General features: G+C 48.2%; 1 protein-coding gene across 1 annotated transcript; it reads left to right on the top strand.

The window, feature by feature from the left end:
* Positions 1–5,593: 5,593 nt before the first annotated feature.
* Positions 5,594–19,154, top strand: PLK1 (polo like kinase 1). Its single transcript, XM_036916952.2, has 10 exons — positions 5,594–8,170; positions 8,845–9,013; positions 9,731–9,875; positions 10,817–10,910; positions 14,118–14,337; positions 16,522–16,677; positions 17,725–17,802; positions 18,001–18,155; positions 18,247–18,429; positions 18,650–19,154. The coding sequence occupies exons 1-10, from the start codon at positions 7,763–7,765 to the stop codon at positions 18,854–18,856; spliced, it is 1,815 nt and encodes a 604-aa protein (XP_036772847.1). The 5' UTR covers positions 5,594–7,762; the 3' UTR covers positions 18,857–19,154.
* Positions 19,155–19,215: the final 61 nt, after the last annotated feature.

Below are 19,215 nucleotides of genomic sequence, written 5' to 3' on the forward strand. Positions count from 1 at the left end.
TCATTCATGTGCCTGGTACCCTGCTGTGCTTAACCTTTACCTACTAACAAGTCACTTCATACCATTATTTGTGGAACTTCACATTCACTAGCATGCTTATGGCTCACACCAACCCTGTAAGGTGGATGTTATTCCCCTTTTACAGATGAGGAAAAAACGACAAAGACATTAGATAATTTGATCCAGTCCACACAGTGAAGCAGTCTCTCACCCAGGAGTCACAGCCACATCTGTGTGCCCCCAGAGCCCATGCTCTTCAGCTCCGCCCTGGTGAGGTGAGACAAACTCGCCTTGGGGCATATCTGCTGTGTGTCCTGTCTGACACTAGTAGTCTGTGATGCCTGCAATTTTTTTTGGTCATATACTGGCATCTCCGCCAGCTCCTTTCTCCTTTTGTGCCACCAGAAAGGAGAATCTTAGAATTGGCAGAGCTTAAGTACTGTCTAGGCTAACCTCTTGTTCACTAAAGAAATCTTCCAGGGCATGTCTAACAAATTACGATCCACTTTATGTTTGAATTCCTCTAAAAGGAAGGAGTTTGCCACTTGATGCAACTGACTGTCCATTTTATTTTTTATTTATATTTTCCAGCTGTATTGAGATATAATTGATATAAATTTTTTGTCCACTTTGTTGGTGAACAAACAAAATTAAGAGAAAGGCAGTTTTTTGAGTCCTAAACACAATTTAAAACTCTCTAAGTAATTCAAGTATGATTCTAAAAACCCAATGCAATTAGTAAAGAGTGGCCATATAATAAAGTAGATCCTTCCAATCCAGAATCCCAGTTCCGTGTTCTACTTCCTAGAGGCAACCACTCTGAACATTTTTTGATCTTTCCTTCCAGATACAGTCTGACACACACAAGCAGATCTACATGTGTCCACCACCCACCTCTGTGTTCATACAAATACCAGAGCACACAAGAGTGCTGTTCTGCTCATTGCTGCTTATATTTAACAATATATCTTGGGGATTGTTCCATATTATCACATACAGGTGATAAAAATAGCGATCACTAACAGAGTGTTTACATTGACCGGCTACTCTTCTGATTGCTGTACATTTATACCCTTAATCCTCACAACCACCATGAGGTAGGTACAGTTATTCTCCCCAAGGAACAGAGACTCAGTGAAGTGCCCGACTTTATACAGCTAATGTGATGGTGATCCAAGTATTCTGCCCCCAGAGCCCATACTTGGAATCACTGTGCTGCTGGAGTCCCAACCTGTGTTAATACTTTTCAATGCCCCAGATTGTGCCAGCTGGCCAGGCTCTGCTGTACAGAAAGCTGAGAAAGTATCTACTTTGCTTTTTTAGGCAGACAAGGAAAAGGAGGGTTGGGAATGGGCATTGGATGAACCATCCAACTCTGTGCCACAGGCAGGAAGCCTCAGGTTCCTGAGAAGACTACGTCCTTGCAGCGCACCCTTTTATCTTGTAGCTACAACTGTGGTCTGCACAGTTAAATGGGAGCAGGTTTCTTGGGAGAATTGTCTTGTTTGCAGTCATTAATTAGTGACTGAAAAAGTCTGTACCATCTGGTTGGCACATTATAGAGGAATATACAAACTAGATTAGACAAAAATCCAGTTAGAGTGCTTTGTTTCAAGTGACAGAAATCCAGCTTGCACCAGTTTAAGCCAAAAAGGTGTTTTTTTTTGCTTATGCAACAAATCCTGGAAAAGACTAGCTTGAGAGGCAGTATAATATGAACCTTGGGTAAGTTACTTAAGCTCTCTGTGTCCTTGTGTCCTAAGCTGTGCGATGGGAATGACAATAGCACCCTATAGATTTGGTGCGAATTAAATGAGGTACTATATGTAAACATTAAAGATATCTCCTGGCACTCACAAAGCACTCCATAAAAACTGTCACTGCAGGGACTACCATATACAGAGATTTAAACCCCATCAGGGCTATTTGTTTATTCTTTTGCAGCTTCACCTTACAAAGGTACAGACTGGGTTGCTATAACAAAGGGACCACAAAATACAAGGCTCAGGCGAGGTAGAAGGTTCTTTCTCACCTAACAGTGCAGGGATAGGCAGGTAGGCCAGGGCAGGTAAGTGGCTGGGCTCCATGAAGTCAGCAGACACCCAAGTTCCTACTCTCTTGTCACATGGCTACATTTAGCTACAAGAGAGGCTGTGAATTTAGTTGCTGACTGGCAGCCAGAATTCTGGGGAAGGAGGTTCTAATGGCTGAAAGGAGAGGGAGAGACCAGATGCGAAATCAGCAAGCATGCTCTCCCGGGCCTGGATGTTGACTTTCTTTTCTCCACGGCAAGTGGGCTTTCTTCAAACACTGGGGTGCATGGCAGCAGACAGCTCCAGACCTACTTCCTCCCAGCTTGGTGACCCTGTAAGAAGGGCTTCTTCCCTCCAGTTCTAATTTGGAAAATCCCAGAGAAAGGTCCTCAGTTGTTTATCATGAGTGCCCATGCCCTCTTGGATCAGTCACTGTGACCAAGGGTGTGCAGTGCCATGATAGACCCAGTGTGGGTCATAACCCTCCCTCCATACTCCCAGTGGTGGAAAAAGAGCAGAGCCCATTACCATAACAAGGTGGCTGGGAAGACAAAAACAATAGCTACTACAAACAGTAAATGAGTCTACAGTTATGGACTAACACTGTTTGAAAGTGTGTTGACAGTTGCATGTTCGAGGATAGGCCAGCTGGACTCTGTCTCCATAGTGGCTCTCACCCCAGGGACAATTTGTCACCAGGCAATTACCTTTATTACCCCACAGTAGAAAGTCTGTGTCCTCAGAATAGTCCCAGAACAGGGACAGATGGGAGAGACCGCCTCTGAGACTCCTCCTAGTTGGCTTAGGGTGAAGGGGGGTTTATTGGCTCTTGTAGTTGTAAGGCCAGGGCAAGGCTGGGCTGCAGGCTGGATCCCAGGACTTAAGACAGCCTCATCAGGGACGTGTCTCTCTTCAGCTTTCCACTCTGCTTTCCTTTCAGTTGGCTTCCTAAGTGGTCTGACCCCATAGCTCTAGTCACTGGTAGAAAGAGCTCCCCTTCCCTGACAAAACCCCCAGACCTGGTTCCCATTGGTTCAGACCTGGGAGGTGTCCAGCCTCAAATAATTGTTGTGGCCAGGCAGATGGAATGACTGCCTAGGCCTGGCGCACATACCCATGTGGACTGAGAGTAGGTGCCTGGAGGCTGTGGTCAGGGGGATATTACCAGAAGAGGGGATGAATGGGTGCTGGGCAGGACAAGTCATCAGGTGTTCAATTCAGGCTTCTTCCTTCTCTCCATATGTCTTCTCTTTTCTCTGTCTCCCTGCCCACCCTTACCCCCCTGCCCAGTCTCTCATTACTCTTGGTCTTGCGGGGTACCTCCTGAGGGGTACCAGAGCCTGGATTAGGGGATACAGAGAGGAGGTTTCTTAGCCAAAGTGGAGTGTTGAATAAAGAGCCATTTGGAGGATGCCCCTCTTCCTGGAACTGCTTCCTCATGGACCTGTAGCACCATATGGAGCGGCCCTTGGCAAGGTCTAGGTAGATTCTAGATAGGTACCTTTGTTCTTGTCTGAGCCCACACTAGCTGTGAGCTCCTACAGAGTCAGGTGTGCGTAAGCTTATGGGCATGAGCCTGTGGGTATCTAGCACATATTTAATGGGGTGATTACCTGAATGTGGGCCTCTCTCCCCCTAAGCCCCACCATATCCCTGGTAAGTCTTGAGTTGCAGGATCCTTGGTGCTGGGAACAAGGTTGACTGACCTGTGATTCCTATGTTGACCAGTTCTATGCCACATGGCTGCACAGGGCCCTTGTGTTTGGTGGGGATCTGTGGTGGCTTCTGAATTAGTCCCTTCTGCATGAGGCAGTTCACTCAGCCTGAGGTCACAGTTACATTCTTAGTCTCTGATCCATATGAGTGATAGCTGACTTGAATCAGACAAATATTGCTCCTATTTAATCCATCCTTCGAAGTTTCTCAGCTATAAAGAAGGGATCTTGGTAGCCAGGGAACCCTTTCTCGGAGGAGGAAACTAATCTTCAGAGAGGTTAAGTAAATTTGCCCAATGTCACATAGCTAATAAATGATTGAGCTGAAGCCAGGTCTTATCTGGCTGCAAACTCTGTATTTTATGCAGCTTCCCCAATATCCTGGGCCCCCAAATCACTTGACTCTGGGGACTACACCAGCTGCTCAGTTGGTTAATCCTTTGCTTGTCTGAAGTTTTCACTGGTGGGTTGGCCACACCCACTTTCATCATGCACTCTGACCCAGACCCTGACGTGAGAAGAGTTAGTTAGCACCAGTCATCTGCTTCCCTGAAAAGAGCAGCGGCTTGTTCTTTATCTCTAAGTCCGTTAGGCATTAGGCAAATGGTTCATGCGTGTGAAAAACAGCCAAGAGAAGAGACACAAGAATGGAGTCTACTGGCTTTCAGGCCATGGGTCTAGACATTAGGTTTTTTTTTGGCCTTACCAACTGTCTCTTTTCAGCTGCATTCATCTCTATCTTTGGCATCAGCTAGGTGGTGCTCTTCCTGATTTCCTGTGGGAGCAGCAAGAGGCTGAGAAAGCAGTAGGGCCAGAGGAGAGGGGAAGAATAAGGAAATATGAGAGGTCCAGGAACTGAAAAGGCCTCCTGGAGATACAGAGTTCCCTGGGAATAGACACAGATTCTTTTTATTTCAATAATAACAACATCAGACATAACTGTATGCCCAGTATTGCTTGAAGTGCTATCCTTACAGACTCTTCACAAGAACCTTAGGAGACATGATTAGCACACATAATGTAGGGAGTTGGGGACATGGGGAAGGCAGTATATACAGAGAAGACAAGTAATGATTCTATAGCATCTTACTATGCTGATGGACAGTGACTGTAATGGGGTATGTGGGGGGGACTTGATAATAGGGGGAGTCTAGTAACCATAATGTTCAAGTAATTGTACATTAATGATATCAAAATAAAAAAAAAAACCTTAGGAGATAGGCACACCATAGATGGAATCCTAGGAGATGGGCATTATAATTATCCCCATGGTATAGACATGGAAATTTAGGCACAGAGAGGTTAAGTAACTTGCCCGAGGCCACACAGCTAGTAAGGGAAGGGGCTGGCGTTAGAACCCAGGGTATTTTAGTCTGTGAGTCTAATCAATATGTCATTGCTTTTTGGTAAGGAGTGAGTGAGTGGGCAAGTGAGCAAATAAGTCTGGGGCTTGGGTCTTGCCAAACAAGGCCCTGGTAGGCAGCATGCTGAGAGGCAGGTGTACATACTCTGGAGTCAGCAGAAACGGATTCAAATTTCAGCTCTGCACCTCCTGCCTATGTGACCTTGGGCAGGTAACCTAATTCAAAAGTGCTCATTTCCTCATCTGTAAAGTGGGTGTAGGGTCTTTGTGAGGATTAAATGAGATCATCTCTGTAAAGCTCTTAGCCTCATGCCTGCAATAAAGTAGTACTCAATAAAGATTCACTGTTAGTATTACTGATCCTATGCAGACCCCTAACAGGCATAACTGAGATCAATACTACACGTTGGTCTCATCCTTTTGCATGGGGTCCCACTAATAATAATTTTGCTGTAAAGAAGCCTTGGCCAACGGGGGTGGACCATGCAGAAGAGAGTTACCAAAGCAGGCCTGAGACTGTTCTCCTTATGCCTGTTTGCAAGGTTGGCCCTTGGCTGGCATCTGGTACTTGGATTTTAGGAGGGTTCTCACCATTTCCTAAGTGAGAAAAGTGGCTCATGGTGCCTAAACTGTTTATTTAAACAATGTGGTTAATGCTGACTACGTGCTTTCCTTCTGGGAATCTGGAAGTGTGGTATGTGTTAGGCAGAGGGTGCCAACATGACCAGTCCCCAGTAAAAACCCTGGCCAGTGATTCTTTAATGACATCCCTGGTAGATAACATTTCACGCATGTTGTCATAACTCATTGCTGGAGGAATTGTGTCCTGTGCGACTCCCCTGGAAGGTAAACTCTGGTAAACTTGTACCTAGGTTCCTCTGGACCCTGCCTTACGTGCCTTTTCCATTTGCTGATTTTGCTTCATAGTTTTTCGCTGAACTAAATCATAGCCGGCCATGAGCAGGACAATATGCTGAGTCCTTTGAGTCTCCTAGTGAATCATCAAAACTGGGGTATGGTCTTGGGCACCCACCACACAGGGCACAAGCGTGACTTATGGGTGTGTTGGTAGTGCTCTCTTTCTCAACCTGAGTATTTGTTTATATGGGCATGTGTTTAGGTTGTGAAAATTCACTGAGCTGTCCAATTATATGTATACTTTCTTTCTACATATTTTAAATTTCAATAATATAAAATAGAAGATTACGTACCATGGGTGTAAAAAATAGTAACTTAATGTTTAAAAAGCCAACTTCTTTTTATTCAGTAAACATTTTAGTTATCCCTTCTTACCAGGCATTGCACTGGGAGCCTAGGACATGGGGTTAGAAAGACATCATGACAGTCTTTCAGTTCATTAGGAAGCAGGTAAAGAGATACAAGATGATTGAATTTCGCTGGGCTCTATCAGAGGCATCAGAGAGCACTGGAGGGCTCAGAGAAAGGGCTTCTAATGGGTATTTTGCCATTGAAGGGTTTCCATTCCAGTACCTATAGAAGCCAGATAGGCAAATGGGCCAAGGGGCTCATATGGAAGCTGTGGCAAACTGGGAAAGTATGTAGTGTAGAATTGCCAGAGCGTATAGTATTTTATTTTGTTTTTTTTTTTCAGGAAAAGCCGCAAATCTTGAGCTCTCTTTAGTTTCAAGTCTGTAAATGAATCCAGATTTTTAACAAGTAGGAGGGCCAAACAGAACACTCTTGCAGACCAGATTCTGCCTTGGCCTACCAGTTTGCCAAGTGTTCTGCTCACCAGCCATCCCTCCCTCTGACCAAATACTCAACGGTCCTTTATTTAGGCACTGGAAATACAGTAGCAAGCAAGGCAGACAACTGTCTTGCATAGTGGGGGGCTCTGGGACCGTGGCTCCTCAACCTTCAGTATGTGGAGGAATCACCTGGCAGTCGTGTTGCAGCGCAGATTCTGACTGGGGAGGTCTGCAGTAAAGCCTGAAATGTTGCCTTTGTAACAAGCTCCCAGGTGATGGTGATGCCGGCGATCTTAGGACCGCGCTTTAGGTAGCATTGCTCTATTTTCCAGAAGGGCTCCGGAGCAGCTATTATTTGAAGTGGAGTAAGGGGCTTGCCGTGAAAGTGCATTTGCCTGGCAAGCATCCAGTTTTTACTTGGATTTTAGTTTATTGGAGTAGCTTGGAAGGTGGGTGCCAAGGCTCTCCCAAGCTATACCTTGGCGCTATCCGGTCTCTAGTCTCAGTTTATATTCTAGAAGGCAGGGCGTGGGGTGGAGGAGAATGTTCAGAGAAGCTTCCTGGAGGAGGTGCAAGTGAGCTGCAGGAAGTTTCCCAGCCGCGGAGAAAGGGAGAAACCCGGAACTCTCGCGCTCCTGGGGCTGGGTCTCCGTATCCCCACGCCGGGTATGGTTTCCCAGGCATCCCACGTGTCTGCTGTCCGCGAGTGCCTGTCAATCAAGCTTTTTTTTCGGGCTGGGTACTAGTTTAAAGACTGCGGCGGTGCAGGGCACTCCCAGAGTGCCGCGCGGCGGGCGGGTTTGGATTTTAAATCCCCGCGGCCAATCAGGGACGCGCAGGCCTTTGTAACGTTCCCGGCGCCGAGTTTGAATTAGAGGAGGAGCAGAGTGGTGCCAAGCCTCGGTGCAGAACCTGCTAGGTCCGCTGAGCAACTCTGGGGATATGAGTGCGGCGGGAACTGCAGGGAAACTGGCGCGGGCACCAGCCGACCCAGGGAAAGCTGGGGCCCCTGGAGTTGCAGCTCCCGGGGCCCCGGCGGCCGCTCCGCCGGCGAAGGAGATCCCGGAGGTCCTAGTGGACCCGCGCAGCCGGCGACGCTATCTGCGGGGCCGCTTTCTGGGGAAGGGCGGCTTTGCCAAGTGCTTCGAGATTTCGGACGCGGACACTAAAGAGGTGTTCGCCGGAAAGATTGTGCCTAAGTCGCTGCTGCTCAAGCCGCACCAAAAGGAGAAGATGTCCATGGAGATATCCATTCACCGCAGCCTTGCCCACCAGCACGTCGTAGGCTTCCACGGCTTTTTCGAGGACAACGACTTCGTGTTCGTGGTGTTGGAGCTCTGCCGCCGGAGAGTGAGTGTCGCTGCTGGGGGATTTGAGCTGCCTGGGGACCGGGGCTGGGGAAGGGGAGCTCGGAGCTGCTAGCGAGGAGGTGCCGGGACCGCGAGCTGGGGTGGAAAAGGTCTCGGGTAGAGAGTGCTTGGCACTTGGAGCTGAAGGGAAAGGGGGTTCAGTTAAGCGGAGCCCGAGTCCTGTTGCTGCTAGGAAGGGCGGCTGCTTGGTGTTGGTTGCGCGCTTGGTGTTGGGGCGTGGGGGAAGGCGCAGGTCGGGGGAGGAGGTAATGGACGCTAGGGCTTCCAGAGTTGCCAAGGGAGGAGTCCCGGGTAAAGGGTGCTGTGGACCCGGAGCTTCCGGAGTGGGGTTGGGTCAGGGAGAGAAGGCGGTGGGAGCCAGACTTCAGAGCTTCCGGGGAGGAGTCAGGAAAGGGATCTGCTGATGCGTAGAAGCCCGGGGAGGAGGTACTGAGGACTGAGGACTGAGCTGGAGTGGGGCCGAGAGACGGGTCCCAGGTAAAACGTTTGGGGGGGTGGGGATCTAGGAGAGGGGTGCTACCGCCAGCCTCAGGAGAGAGTCCAGATGGTAGTTGTCCTGGAGGACGAATGAGGGGAGGACATTTACCTAATGACACGCCCCACCACCTTGGGCTTAAGTACTGCCCCCATCCCCCTTCTCCTTCCCCTGCCCAGTCTCTCCTGGAGCTGCACAAGCGGAGGAAAGCAGTGACCGAGCCCGAGGCCCGATACTACCTGCGGCAGATCGTCCTTGGCTGCCAGTATTTGCACCGAAACCGGGTTATTCACCGGGACCTCAAGCTTGGCAACCTTTTCCTGAATGAGGATCTGGAGGTGAAAATAGGTGAGGTGCTGGGCCTGTGGCGTGCTTGACAAGAAGTAGAACCAGGGAGGAGGCTGAGAGAGAGGAAATAGGAGACCAGAGAGGGAGGAAGAGGATAGGATCCTCTGTAGTACAGAAATTTAAAACAGCCACTATCCTAACTGCAGATTTTTTTTTTTAGTGCACCTAAGCAGTGATTTTTTTAACAGAATTTAAATTCATTCCTTTTTTTTTAAATGGGGAAGCTTGACATAAATATTTGGATTTGATGCTCCTTTTAAGTAACTGGAAGGAAGTTCCAGCGGTAGAGGGACGGTATTTACTCAGGGCAGCTCTTCATAGAGCTGAGAAGCAGCTGTTCGCTGTTCCCTTTAGACTCCCTCTGGTTTGCCACAGTCCCAACTCCTTCCTATTACTTTCTCACAGACTTGCCAAGTTACTGTCCTGAAGTTTACCTGCTTGGTCTCTGAAAGCATTGGAGTTTGCTATTACTATCGATTCCCTTTTAGCAGCAGAGCCCTCCTTTCTAAGGGGAGTGGCAGGGAGGGTCACTGGGAGGCCTCTCCTGAGGCCAGCGTGGTGGGAGGATCCTTGGGCAAGCCTTGCTGCATGCAAGGAATAGAGGCTTGAGGGATCAAATGACCCTGGTTCTTGGTGGTCAGACCTCAACCAGCTGTCTGCATTGACAGCGGCTAGCAGCTGAGTACCCCCCTTCCCTCCCACCCCTCTCTGTCCCAGGGGATTTTGGACTGGCAACCAAAGTCGAATATGACGGGGAACGGAAGAAGACCCTGTGCGGGACTCCTAATTACATAGCTCCTGAGGTGCTGAGCAAGAAAGGGCACAGTTTCGAGGTGGACGTGTGGTCCATTGGGTGTATCATGTAAGTTGGGAGCTGGCTCAGGACTCTTTGGAAGTCTCACCTGGCTGACCTTACTCTGCGGACCTCTCTGCCTATGGATAGGCTGTTGCAGGGAACAGATTGCCCCAAAACAAGCCTTGTTTCCATGTCTTGTCACTGGTGTATACTGTAGGATTCCAGCAGCCTGGGCTGTGGGTTTGGGGGAAGGGGATAGGGAGGTCTCCATGAACTTGCTCTAGCCCCTTGTTGCTCAAAGTGTGGCCCACAGACCTGCAGCAGCATCACATAGGAGCTTGCTGGAAGTGCAGACCTCAGGGTGCAGACTGCTGACCGGATCAGAATCTGGATTTTAGCCAAATCCCCACGGATTCCCATGCACAGTAAAGTTTTACAGTCACTGGTCTAGAAGGCAGCATTGGGTGGGAGGAACCAGGCCAGGAGTTCGAGCCAGCAGGAGGAGGGGCCTTTGGTCTGTCTGGATCAAGGCCATCAAAGGTAGGTGGGTGGGGGGCAAAATTTGGGCCTTCTCAGGCATTACCTTTTTTGTTGTTGGTCTGAGTACTAGAGAGGTAGAAATGAGTGTAGCAATGGCTGTCATACTTCTTTGCAGGGGAGCTTTCTCAAATGAGAACTGCGAGCCTTGGGTACAGAACTATTAAACATGGAGTTGCCAGTGTGGGAGCAGGTGTCCCGTCCCCTTTGACCTGTCTGGTTTTGGCTGGCAGCCTCTGGGGCCTTAATTCCTGCAGAAAAGTCACTGTCCTTAAGAGTCCTGGTCTCATCATCTGTATTCTCCTGAGGGCACATCCCCACCAGTGTCCTGTTCCAGAGGACTGTCTGTAGGGATCCCAGAGTCAGAATGTGCAGAGGATACCTGGCCTCCATGCTGGCCCTGAGATGATTCCTCCTGCATCTGGGTTTTGGCCTGGAGCCTTGAGCCCAGCCCTGTCTTGTGCTTACAGGTATACCTTGTTAGTGGGCAAACCACCTTTTGAGACCTCTTGCCTAAAAGAGACCTACCTCCGGATCAAGAGGAATGAATACAGTATTCCCAAGGTAAGTAAAACCCTTCTAATTTAATTTAATTTTCCCCCAAAGCTGTTTACTGAGCCCAGCCATATCCTGGGTGCAGAGCTAGGTCAACCCTACCCCTAAGGCAGCCGCAGAGCTTTAGAGGGTCCGTGTCTGAAATTGCACACACAACTTGACATATGTGCACAAGAGCATTTTTTTCTAGGGGGAGAGAGTTCATAGATTCTCAAAGGTTGGGTAGGTAACCCAAAAGACATGTAAAAAGCAAAGAAAAATAAGTTGGAGGTGGGAGGCAGAGGGAGTGGGAGGCAGAATCAGAAGTGCTGCTTAAGCTTTGGAAGTGGATGTCTTGATTCAAATGGGCTCTGCCAGAGAGGTGGAGCCAAGATGGCGGCGTGAGTAGGACAGTGGGAATCTCCTCCCAAAAATGTATATATTTTTGAAAATACAACAAATACAACTATCCCTAAAAGAGAGACCAGAAGACACAGGATAACAGCCAGACTACATCCACACCTGCGAGAACCCAGCGCCTGGTGAAAGGGGTAAGATACAAGCTGCAGCCTGGCGGGACCCGAGGCCCCTCACCCCAGCTCCCTGAGGGAGGAGAGGAGTCGGAGTGAGGAGGGAGAGGAAGCCCAGGACTGCTAACACCGAGCCCTAGCCATCCACACCAGAGTGCAGACACACAGTGCATGCGTGGGGTGCTGGAAACTAGGGAAGCAGGACAGTAAGACCTGTGAGTGGGTCCTGCAGCCGGCGCCCCGGGGACAAAGAAAAGTGAGTGCCTTTTGAAAGTCTTAAAGGGACAGGGACCCCACAGCTGGATGGAAGCATCCCGGGTCACAGTTCAGCAGCTGGAAATTCCAGGGAGCTCTGGGCGCACTAACCCCCTGGGCAACAGCTCTGAGACCCCTCACGGAGGTAAACAGCCAAACAGCCCCCCGTCCATTACCCCTCTGGGGCCCCGCCATAGCAGAGTAGCAGCCTGAAGCTGGCCACGCCCACAGCAAGGGAGCTTCCTCCATACTGGCCGGGCAAGATACAGAGACCCAGTCTACATGCAATTGCCCAACACAAGCCACTAGGGGTCGCAGTTGTCCCAGTAAAGAAAGGCCAGGAGCAAGTGGAAAGAATCTTGGCTCTCCCAGCTGACAGACGAGTCAATAGCACTCCACTGCACCTATCAACATGAAAAGGCAAAAAAATTTGATCCAGACAAGACTAAAACCCAGACAGCTTCGACATCTTTGACATCTTCCCCTGAGAAGAAACCTGGGGAGATAGATTTAACCAATCTTCCTGAAAAAGAATTCAAAACAAAAGTCATAACCTTGCTGATGGACTTGCAGAGAAATATGCAAGAACTAAGGAGAGAGAATACAGAAATAAAACAATCTCTGGAAGGACTTCAAAGCAAAACGGATGAGATGCAAGAGACCATTAATGGACTAGAAAACAGAGAAGAGGAACTCAGAGAAGCTGATGCAGAGAGAGAGAAAAGGATATCCAGGAACAAAAGAATATTAAGAGAACTGTGTGACCAATCGAAACGGAACAACATCCGCATTATAGGGGTACCAGAAAAAGAAGAGAGAGAAAAAGGGATAGAAAGTGTCTTTGAAGAAACAATTGCTGAAAACTTCCCCAAACTAGGGGAGGAAATGGCCTGTCAGACCACAGAGGTACACAGAACTCCCATGACAAGGGATCCAAGGAGGGCAACACCAAGACACATAATAATTAAAATGGCAAAAATCAAAGACAAGGACAGAGTATTAAAGGTAGCCAGAGAGAAAAAAAAAAGGTCACCTACAAAGGAAAACCCATCAGGCTATCATCAGACTTCTCAACAGAAACTACAGGCCAGAAGAGAGTGGCATGATATACTTAATGCAATGAAACAGAAGGGCCTCGAACCAAGAATACTGTATCCAGCACGATTATCATTTAAATATGAAGGAGGGATTAAACAATTCCCAGACAAGCAAAAGTTGAGGGAATTTGCCTCCCACAAACCACCTCTACAGGGCATCCTACAGGGACTGCTCTAGATGGGAGTACTCCTAAAAAGAGCACACAACAAAACACCCAACATATGAAGAATGGAGAAGAAGGAATAAGAAGGGAGAGAATCATCAGACCGTGTTTATAATAGCTCAATAAGTGAGTTAAGTTAGACAGTAAGATAGTAAAGAAGCTAACCTTGAACCTTTGGTAATCAAATGGGCTCTGCCGCTGAGCAGCCAGATCACACTGGACGAACGGCCTGAATCATCTGAGGTGTAGTTTCCCATCTATGAAATGGAGTCACTGCCTCTGGACTACCCTAAGAATGTCTTGCATATTGTAAGAACTCACAGAATTGTGAGCCACTGTGATCCAAAGTGGAGGGCATTTTCACAACCACCAGCCTAAATGTACTGAAAGAAATTGCTTGTTCCTGTGGAAGCCAGACACATGGCCGCTTTCCAGTTGGGTGTCCTTGACTTGGGTTAAGTCAAGAGCCCTGACTCTGTAAGGACAAATGGGCTAAGTCTGGCACAGAGGGTCAGTTAGCTGACTGTCAGATGTTGTTCAAGTCAACCAGACTGTTGTGTGGGTGCTGGCTCCGCCACGCACATGTTAGGTGTGTATTCTTAGAAAAGGCACTTGACCTTCTCTGTGCCTTGGTTTCCTCATCTGCAGTAGAGAGGTGGTAGTATAGGGCTCCACCCCTTAGGTGCTTTTGTGAGAGTTAAATGAGTTAATATATGTGATTTGACCTATGCTAGGTTATATCCCACTGAATTTTCTCAGTAGTGCTCTAGGGTTGGTGCTGTGTCCCCATTTTACTGGTGCAGATACAAAGTCCCTGAGAACCTGGGTTACTTGTCACACCCGGCATTAAGGGACAGAACTGGGATATAAACCAGGTCTTTGTGACTTCACCAGTATATGTTCTCAAGGGGCTAGTCCAGTAGTGAGTATCTTGAATCACGCAAGAGCAACTTCAGGGGAAAAAAATGACCTCAAATTAATCTTGAGTCTCAGGAAGGAGAAATCGTTTTCCCAACTTAAGTTGACACTTGCAGACTCAATAAAGCCAATGGTGGGGAGTTTGGCATTGCTTAGAGCCACTAAGGCACATTTGAGACCAGCGCTGCATGTGGCCCAGGCGCTGCAGTCCCTCTGTGGTGGTGCTGCACTCCTGGCCTCCCTCATGTCCTGCTTATGGCTCTCCGTCTACAGCACATCAACCCTGTGGCTGCCTCCCTCATCCAGAAGATGCTTCAGACCGATCCCACTGCTCGCCCAACCATTCATGAGCTGCTCAATGATGAGTTTTTTACTTCTGGCTATATCCCCGCCCGGCTTCCCATCACCTGCCTCACCATTCCACCAAGGTTTTCAATCGCCCCCAGCAGCCTGGACCCCAGCAACCGGAAGCCTCTCACAGTCCTCAATAAAGGTAAAACAAAGGTCTGGTTAGCAGCAGACCCCAGCGAGAGCCTAGGCCTCAGATGTGTGGTTGGGTGGCCCCCAGAGCTCAGGTGTGCAGTAGGGCAGGCCCAGTCTTTGAACCCATGGTCCCCATCCCTGTGGCAAGTGCCCCCCTTTCCCTCAACCCTGTCGGGAAAGAAAGACCTTATCCACAGCTGGATCAGACCCACCATGCCCCAAAACAGGAGAGTGGGCTGAACACCATGCCTGAAAAATCTTTACTTGAAAAAATTCCCACCATCACTCTTGCATGGTTCATTGAAAAACATGAAAAATTTCAAATATATACAGAGAGCATAGTGCAGTGGACTCCCATACACCCACCAGATTCAAGTTACCAAGATTTTGTCATTTTTGCTTCATTATTCCTTTATTCCTATACTTCAGTGTATAATTCCTAAAAATAAAGATTCTTTTACATAACCACAGTACGTGACATGGTTATCAAATTCAGGAAATTTAATATTGGTACAATCTTGTCTTATAGCAGTCTTTTTCTCCACTGTGAAGTTACAACTTTTCTTATGATAATTTATAAGCATCTGATTCAAATATAATATAGAGCTTTTACTTTTTTGATTTTATATTTGTATTTTGTTTCTCTTAAACTGAAAATCTTGTTTCCTTACATTAGTAGACATAAATTTCAACATATATAAACTAGTTCTTGTTATCAAATGATATTTATTTTCTTGAGGTTCCATTTGTCCTTAGAATATATGTCTCATATATACTACAAAAAAAGTCACTTGAAATGTTTTTTTTTCTCTGTGTGGCTATACCAATGATTTAAACACACCAATTTAATAAATAAGTTCATTTGTTTCAGTTATAATCTTATATTCTGTTAAGGATTACTTTTTCTTTTGGTTTTAATTTTTGGTATTTTTATTAGTGATGTTAATTTTAATCATAAGGCTAAGGTGGTGTCTGGTGGGTCTCTCTATAATTAATAAATAACTTGACAGAGGCTACATGGAGCTATCAAACTTTTGCCCACTAATTTTAGCATCCATGTGGATCTTGCCTGCAGCTGTCATTTCTTTTGTGTTCTAATGGTGATTTCTCTCTCATTTCTTTGCTCCTTCTAAATTTGTTCATTGGAACTCTTTTGTAAGGAAGAGCTGTTGCTTCTTTTCCATGTATCTATTTGGTTATTTATGTAAGTATAAATTCATGGATTTTTTTCTTTGGGCTATAATGCAATATTGTAGTTTTAAGAAGTGCATTTTTTTTTAATTAAAAAAATTTTTTTGAACATTAAGCATTTTATAAAAACTTCTGATGTTGGAAATTTCCAAAATTACCCAAAAATAGAGCTGCTTGACAAATCCCCACATATTCATCATCCATTTTCAATAGTTAGCAACATTTGCCTATACTTGTTTTTATCTATTCCACCTCCCCCTCCTGTTTTGCTAGAGTTTTTAAAGCAAATCCCCAAATACCTTATTATTTCACATTTTAGTCCTTATCACAGCATAATTTTTTACACTGAAAATTCTGACCCCTAAGAAAGATTTTGTATTACACAGGAGAACTAGCTCAATTGGTAGAGAACAAACATTTAAGCATAAAGACAGTAAAAGTCATCCAGGCTTCTACCACTGAAATATAACCAATATTAAAATTTCAACATGTATCTTTTCAGAGTCTTTGAAGACATATAGCAAATTTTAGGGTGGAAAAAATTCTCACATCTTCATTAAATGCCTGCCTAACCCATCTTGCCAATGAGCTGCTTGAGATTTACTGACCCTGCCCCCCCCATTTTCCTGGGTGTTGAAGATGCCTTTAATTCTTGGCCTGAAGCTGGGCAGCTCTGAACTGGTGCCTTGGAGCCAGCTCCCTGAGGGATGGTGGTGTCCTGCAGAGCCCAGGGTGGGCCAGAAGCCTGGGGCCATGTGTGTGGCTGGGAAGCCTTCTTCCCAAAGGGCTTGGCCTTGCCCAAGAGGCAACAGCGAGTACCATGTGCCTGTCACACGGGCATGGCAGCTGCTGGTAAATAACCCAGCACTGACTCAGTGCACCTATAGCAATGGCAGCTGAGAGTTTTTCTCTGGGGAGAGTACCGGCTGTGGGAGAGGCTCTTGTGCCCCTCCCAGCCTGTTACTTTTGTCCCCCCCCTAATGACCATGTCTCTTCTTCCCAGGCAAGGAGAACCCCATTCCTGAGCGGCCCCAGGAGAAAGAGGAACCAGCGGTCCGCGAGGCCAGTGAGGCTGTGGATGGCCACCTGGGCGACATGCTGCAGCAGCTGCACAGTGTCAATGCCTCCAAGCCCTCTGAGAGGGGGCTGGTGAGGCAAGGTGAGCCCTGCAGGGCCCCGGGGCTGGGGCAGCCTGGGGTACCTGGAGATGCCAGGGAAGGCTCAGCCAGCAGTGCTGGCGGCTTGTCCAGGCCCCTGTCTCCATAACACCGTTTGTTCCCACACCTGTAGATTAAAACCCAGATGAGTTAGCCTAATGGCCAAGGCCCTCCATGGTGTGGCCCCTTCCATTTCCTGATTCCTCTGTTCTGTCTTCACAGTGCCCATCTTCCAGCACCTTGTATGCTACCTGTATACATTTACATACACCTGTTTCCTGTTAATAGCGTTCCTGTTTAGCCTTCAGGATAGTTGAAATAACAGATTTAGACATGCTCCAGCCTTTTGCTTGTCCTGTTCCTGTCTTCTGGAATGCACCTTCTCCAGATATCTGCATGGCTTACACTCTCTCCTGCTCCAGATGTCTGCTTAGTGTCCCCTCCATGAGCATTTCTCTGGCCCCCCACTCCTAGTTCTTCTTACCCACCTCACCTGCTCTTTCTAACCGAACAGATTCTAAAGTTAACATATTTGTTTATTGTATTTAAAATAAGGGATTATTGCATGTACTAGCTATAACATTTTGATGTATTTGGAATAGTCTGTCTTCCAACTTTTTAATCAGTCAAAATTAGAAAATTATCTGATCTGTTGGCCACTGACTCTTACCGTGGTAGAAGTAACTTACATATCTTGTCCATTTCTATTTTTGATTAGTTTGTCCCTGTGACTAGAATGCAAGCGCTGTGAAGGCTGTGTTTCTAGTCATCACTCACTTCACCTAAGACTACCTGGAACACTGTAGGCCTTTGGCAAACTGAATGAATGGATGGAACTTGGTGCTGTGCTCTGGAACTTTCTGCTTAGGTGTCTGTCCTGCTGCCTGCCTGAGCTTGCTGATGGCAGAGGTGCACTTTGCTCTTCTCTGGGACTCTAGGCCTCTTGACAGCCCCAGGTGGGGTGCCCAGCAAGCCTCCCTGGTGTGGGCTGCTGGAATGGACTAGAGGGAAAGAAGGTGGTCCTGACCAACTATCTGTTTTTGTTTCAGAGGAGGCTGAGGATCCGGCCTGCATCCCCATCTTCTGGGTCAGCAAGTGGGTGGACTATTCGGACAAGTACGGCCTCGGTAGGTTTCTTCTAGAATGGGTGGGTGGCTCTGGTGCAGCCAAGTGACTTGAGTTGTTACAGGCTCTTGCCTTTTCTGGCTCCCAGGTTCTCTCCTCTCGATACTCTCCTATCTCATCCCAGGCCTCCCAGTTCCAGCTCCCAAAGCCCCCCTGCCCTCTGCGCCCCCTTTCTGAGGTCTCCCTCCACCTACTGCTAGGGTATCAGCTATGTGACAACAGCGTGGGGGTGCTCTTCAATGACTCAACTCGCTTGATCCTCTATAATGATGGTGACAGCCTGCAGTACATAGAGCGTGACGGCACCGAGTCCTACCTCACTGTGAGCTCCCATCCCAATGCCCTGATGAAGAAGGTGAGCATGGTTGGCTACCCAGGCCACAGCTGCTGGGGTGCACACAGCCTGGGCTCAGGCTCTCACCTGGCCTCCCTCCCTTTCTGCCCAGATCACCCTCCTTAAGTATTTCCGGAACTACATGAGTGAGCACTTGCTGAAGGCGGGGGCCAATATTACACCCCGGGAGGGCGATGAGCTAGCCCGGCTGCCCTACCTGCGCACCTGGTTCCGCACACGGAGCGCCATCATCCTGCACCTCAGTAATGGCTGTGTACAGATCAACTTCTTCCAGGTGGGCCACGGGGGACCAGGCCACAGCACTGGGGCAGGGTGCCCATCAGCCAGCCACAGAGTCAGGCACAGACTGGGAGGCATAGCACCTTGGCATCAGGTGATAGGAAGAGAGTGAAGTGGGCCAGGACCTCACCACTGGATGTCTCCCCCATCCCCACGTACACTAGCAGCTGGGATCTCCAGCCCCTCTGTCCATCTCTTCCCTGATCCCCCTGCAGGACCATACCAAACTCATCCTGTGCCCACTGATGGCAGCTGTGACCTACATTGATGAGAAGCGGGACTTCCGCACGTACCGCCTGAGCCTCCTGGAGGAGTACGGCTGCTCCAAGGAGCTGGCCAGCCGGCTCCGTTACGCCCGCACCATGGTGGACAAGCTGCTGAGCTCGCGCTCAGCCACTAACCGCCTCAAGTCCTCCACATAGGCCACCCTCCCCCTGAACTGGTAATCCCTCTTCCCCCCAACCAGGACCGTGGCCCATGCTGGTTAGCTTCCACAGTGCTGTTTTTATAGCATACCCCCTGCCCTGGGGGCTGGGAGGGCTGCATCAGCCTTGTGGTAGGGGTTGCTCTGTAAGTTATTTTTGTACATGTTTGGTGTGGGTTCAGTGGCCTCCGCTCCTTCCCCTCCCAACCCCACCACATGAATTGTACAGAATATGCTCTTGAATTTGGGACTGTCCTTTCCTTGCCTTTATACATATTAAACACATGTGAATCTTCTTTTTCTTCTTGTAACCCCTGAGGGGTGCCTGGCATGGGGACATGTCTTTGCTCCAGAACT

Source organism: Manis pentadactyla, chromosome 10 (genome assembly GCF_030020395.1).
Source record: "Manis pentadactyla isolate mManPen7 chromosome 10, mManPen7.hap1, whole genome shotgun sequence".
Classification (NCBI taxonomy): domain Eukaryota; kingdom Metazoa; phylum Chordata; class Mammalia; order Pholidota; family Manidae; genus Manis; species Manis pentadactyla.

Coding starts and splice junctions, on each gene's coding strand:
- PLK1 (XM_036916952.2), top strand. CDS start 7,763: ATGAGTGCGGCGGGAACTGCAGGGAAACTGGCGCGGGCACCAGCCGAC. Junction 9,014..9,730: donor GGATCTGGAGGTGAAAATAG/GTGAGGTGCTGG, acceptor TCTCTGTCCCAG/GGGATTTTGGACTGGCAACC. Junction 18,156..18,246: donor CCAATGCCCTGATGAAGAAG/GTGAGCATGGTT, acceptor CTTTCTGCCCAG/ATCACCCTCCTTAAGTATTT.